Source organism: Drosophila persimilis, unplaced genomic scaffold (assembly GCF_003286085.1).
Source record: "Drosophila persimilis strain 14011-0111.01,24,50 unplaced genomic scaffold, DperRS2 tig00000841-arrow-arrow-pilon, whole genome shotgun sequence".
NCBI lineage: Eukaryota > Metazoa > Arthropoda > Insecta > Diptera > Drosophilidae > Drosophila > Drosophila persimilis.
Genome location: NW_020825361.1, coordinates 141,247 through 146,215, shown reverse-complemented (window position 1 = coordinate 146,215; position 4,969 = coordinate 141,247). Strand labels below are relative to the sequence as shown.

At 46.7% G+C, this 4,969-nt stretch overlaps 1 protein-coding gene across 1 annotated transcript; it reads right to left on the bottom strand.

The window, feature by feature from the left end:
- Positions 1–2,845: 2,845 nt before the first annotated feature.
- LOC6597471 (glycoprotein-N-acetylgalactosamine 3-beta-galactosyltransferase 1) lies at positions 2,846–4,487 on the bottom strand. The gene is made up of 4 exons (XM_026993479.1): positions 3,949–4,487; positions 3,774–3,882; positions 3,439–3,720; positions 2,846–3,363 (listed from the first exon to the last, which is right to left on the bottom strand). Exons 1-4 carry the CDS (start codon positions 4,485–4,487, stop codon positions 3,178–3,180), a joined length of 1,116 nt encoding a protein of 371 aa, XP_026849280.1. The 3' UTR covers positions 2,846–3,177.
- Between the last annotated feature and the right edge of the window lie 482 nt (positions 4,488–4,969).

Sequence of the window (4,969 nt, the reverse complement as noted above, 5' to 3'; positions counted from 1 at the left end):
CTTCGAGGTAAAGAATTAATTTATTTGAATGTAGAATATACGATTTTTCAACAAAAAAGTCTTCCACACACGCTCTACGCCAAAAGTCAATCAATTTTCCAATCGATGGTCCACTGTGCTCGTGATGGTCTGCTCTGTAGCCGCCGGCAAAGTAAAGTCCATTGCCAGGCATAAAGCCCGGATATGCCGGCGAACCTGAAACTGTGTCTGTGTGTGTGTGTGTGTGTGTGTGTGCCTGTTTTGAGTGCATGTGTTAGTGGTACACATGTACGAGTGCGCGTGTGCGTGTGTGTGTGTGTGTGTGTGTGGGCGTATATATGTATATGGGTTTTTGTATGCAACTGCATGGTTGAACAGTCAATGGCGGTGTAGCCCCAAAAGGCCGGAAGTGCAGTCGAGCAACAACGATTGCCAACGAACTGTTTGTGCATGTGTGTGTGCTGGTGTGCTGGTGAGCTAGTGTGTGTGTGGCTAAACAAAAGTGGCACAACGAGCCAAAGTTGGGGCTTAAAACAACAGCGAAAAAAAAAGAAGCAAACGACCCCAACGAAACGAAAAGAAAAGCCAACAACACAAGTTGACATAGAAATTGTACAAACTGAAAATGATTTGTGTGCCCCACACTCTCGACACAACACACAGCCACACAAGCACACAAGCACAAAGCCAAAGCCAAAGCCAAAGATCTATAAACATGGATAGCTGGTTGTACGAGGACGTGTGCGATATAGTGCATCAAGGAACAGGTAGGTCCTGTCTCAACCACTGCTTCGGTCAGACAACCAACCATACAGTGTATTCTAGCATCATTATCTGTTCGATTATTTCTACTTACGTCATAAATACTTCATTCCCCGTACAGTCCTTGTGTGTACTACTGCTGCTTAAAAGTCTTGAATTAGTCTGAAGCTTTATCTCTATGCCGTGAGAGAATCTTTCAGACTTACCCTAGGAAAAGATTCTTCCATTTAAGTTATCATTAGGCCAAAGTAATCTTTGTACAAATATAAAACCGTTTAGGACAAGGCCATGTTTGAGCTTTCAAATAGAATCGTTGCTCTTTAAGCAACCCACTATGGAAGTGAATGGCCCGTGGTCCTGTGCCTGGCCGTGTTCTTGGTGCTCGTGCCTCCGACCAATGATGCACAAGTGAGGGAGACACAGAGGAGCAGGGAGGGAGGGAGGGAGGGAGGGAGGGAAACCAACCGAGTTGGCAGTACCAACATCAGACAGTCGAAATTGCAAATTATGTTTTCGGTAGTCGTCGGCGCCATCACTGGGTAGAGGCGGAGGTGCAGGAGGGACCGACGCCCCGGGATGGCAGCGGTCTGTCTACGCTTTCAGCCGCGCTCTAATTATGCAAACTACCTGCTGTTACTCAATTAATCTTGATTACGTTTGTGTTATCCAAATACAATTATTTTGGTATTAATTACAGTGGCCAGCCGGCAGTGGATCCCGGGTAGCACTCGCTTCCCACTCTTCACTCCCCCCCATCGCCATGCAGACGGAGGACCACTTTTACGACCGGAAATTGTCTGGCTCGCAGGACGAAACAATGCCGGAACATCGGACCTGCGCCTCCCCTCGCCCTCGCCCACGGCCACCCACACACACACACAATGCCCTGGCTGGTATGGCTGGCATGACTTGGCCCTGCCCCAAAACGCATTAGAGCCAAGTGTTTTGTGGGTGGGCAGCATAGCATTACCAATTCCCATTTCTATTCGTATTCGTACTCGTACTCCAATTCCAATGCCCATTTGACGCGATTCTGGACCGGCTTGCCAAGAAGGCCACGAAGAACTTATTAGCCCAGAAAATGTTGCTTGGAGATGTCTGTGTGTGTTGACCTTAATTAGCATCCCACGAGAATGAGAGTCAAGTGATCAGAAAAAGGCAAGGTATACGCTATTATTGTCTTCTTGATAGCTAAAAGACAGGACATCGGTGGATGTGAGTATGAAACTCTTCAAGATGTGGTAGGATAGCCCCTATCAGTCAGTACGGTAGCCCCAGTAGAACCCTTATCAGCTAATATGAACTATCCAAAAGTATTTCTACTTCACTCTCACAAAGATAAGAGCTAAAAAACATAACGTTTTTCTACGAGAACCTTTTTGTGTCAAGTTGATAGTTGATGCACTTGTACAATAGATTCAAATGAGAGAGGAACTGAGAGAGGAAGTGAGGAAGTTTTCATTCAATTTTGTGTAATTGGTAATATTCTAACGAGTATCATTTTGTGAAGAGGCCCACAAAATGGGTCCAACCTATTCAAACCAAACAAGTCAAACAGACAGACGGACAGACAGACATGGCTATACCGACTCGGCTATTGATGCTACTCAAGAATTTACTTTGTGGGGCCGGAAACGCTTCCTTCTGGGTGTTGCACACTTTCTCCAAAAATCTATTATAACCCCATACTCTTTGAGTACCATATCTATCAGATTACTGGATCAGATCGGATCATTTTTATGGCCAAAAGAAACAAATCGATTTGCAGTAGCCCGAAAACATGTTCAGACACGTTTTCTGTCTTTCTCGCACGCACTCCTTGTCGTGTCGTGCAATGTTAGCGGCGTCCGCCGGAGGAGAGCCATACTGACGAATTATCGGGTGTAAATGTAGAGTTGCGGTCTCCGCTCATACAGTGGTGCTCATACACTTAGGACACAAGAACTACACCGAATTTTAAAGGAAGAATGGAAGAAAATCACCCCTCAACAGTGCGCACGTCTTGTAGATTCAATACCAAAGCGTTGCTCCACTTTTCTTAAGCAGAAATGTCATCCCACTCAATATTAAAGTAAATTTATTAAAAATACTAGGGATACTGGGCAAATTTTAAATTTTGTAACCATTTTTTTCCGGGTGGCTTAAGTATATGAGCAGGACATTTTGGAGATGGTTGCAGATTTTTTAATTATTTCGCTGAATATAAATTTTAATAACCTGGTTATTGCTGTATTAGAACACTGACATATAGAACTAATTTGAGAACAAAAATTGGAGCTGTACAATAAAAACTTTTCTTGATTTTCGTTTAAATTCTTGGTGTAGTTCTTGTGGCTGTGAGTGTATGAGTGTATGAGCACCACTGTGGTAGGAGTTTTCACCGTAATCTGCGAGTATGGGGTATTCATAGGAGATTGGTTTGTGTTGGAATCGGAATTAGGTAAACATATTGTCGTAGTCGGGTATGATAAGGTCTTCGGGCCTGATTTTCTCTGGCAGTCTTTCTTCGGGCTTCTGCTTGCCCACCAGCTGGAAATCGTAGTTGAAGAAGTCAAAGACATAGAGCTGTTCGGGGTTCACATAGTGAAAGGCCACTGGATATTCGGAGAGGCAGTCCATGCACTGTCGTGTAGAGAGGATAGAGAATGCTGTAGAGGCTCCGTTGGAGGATATTATGTATAGTCCATGCACCCTTACCGATCGAACCGAGTAGTAGGCGTACTTGTACAGCCAGAAGTCCAATCCCGAGTAGCCCGAAAGGAGCATGTCGAAGGGCAATAGGGGGTAAAATCGGTTGCGCAACTTCGAGTCCCGCGAGTCGCCAGCTTTCACATCCAAGTTGAGCAGACAGCGGCCCATCTCCACGTCCTCGGCATGATTGTCCTCCTGCCGGCACTTTGTGCTGTCGTTCAATCCCTCAGCGAAAATACGCAGTGCCTCCCGGCTCAGAACATAGCCACTGCCACCAGACATGTAAGACTATCGATTCGCTAAGGTAAATAGTTACAGATTAGGGTTCACAAATCATTTACCTCGTTCTTCTTGTGCGCTCCGATCATCTTGAAGTTGTAGCCAAAATATATGGCCTGGTCGGGGGAGTACGGATAGAGCATATAGCGGAGATTCTCCAGGAACACGTAGCTATAAAAAGTTACTCAAATCCAATAATTATTTTAGACTGGCGCTACGCTTCCGTTCCCAACCTACGTGTCATCGTCCGCCTTCATGAACCAGTCTGCCTCGTCCCGCATGTGATCGTAGATGTGGGTGAAGGCCTCCTTCGTCTTGCCCCAGAGCACATCGTACTTGTCGGACTTGTTCAGCACAATGGTGGGCAGCTCGTCGTCCGGCTCCGAGGTCATGAAGTAGATCTTGTTGCACCGTTTGCCCCAGGTCCGCATCACGTGCACCGCCCTCGATTTGTGGTACTTGGGCGTGGTCAGCACCCAGCAAAGGACTCGCACCTCGCGCCGCAGCTGCTCGGCCAGTGTCTCGTTGCTGAGCTGCCGCGGACTATGCCCATCGGGATCGCGGGCTCCAGCCGTCAGCATCATCACGTCCCAGTAGGCATAGAGTGCGATCACAGAGCTGCCGGCCACCAGGACCAGCAACAGCACCTGGCAGGATGACAGACGGCGGTGACCGACTCGCGATCCTCCCACTACGCCGCCGCCGGCACTACCCGGATAGAGCGTGGTATCGCTGAGCCGATGCCGATGCTCCAATGTGATGTAGTGCCCACCCATTTCGACACTGACACGCCAATTTGCCGGCGATACCTCAAGAACTAGCGACTCTTATCAGGGAGTACTTCTACAACTGTGGTAAGACTGTGATAAGAAAACGGTTGTGGGGGCTGTCGGCCACTGATTGGAACTCAAGAACAACTCTACCTCTAGAGTATTTCCGACAATTCCCCCATCAAGCTAGTTCTATTAGTGTAATAAGCTAGGGACGGTACATATACCGTTTGGCAAATTAGCAGCATATGGAAGTACATCTGCTCGAAGTTCTCCAAGAAGTATCTACCTTAAAGAGTGGGGAGTTCCGTCCTCATTTAAGATATATCGATTCGTCTGGTATCAATTAATAGAGTTTAGCAAGCCACATTTTCGTAATGGCATACCCAAAGTACGAGTACGAGTCATATTCTTTGGGTACTGCTCAGCTTTAAGTCAAACAACAATGAGCCCCCGAGAACTAATTGTTAAACGTACAAACTTGATGG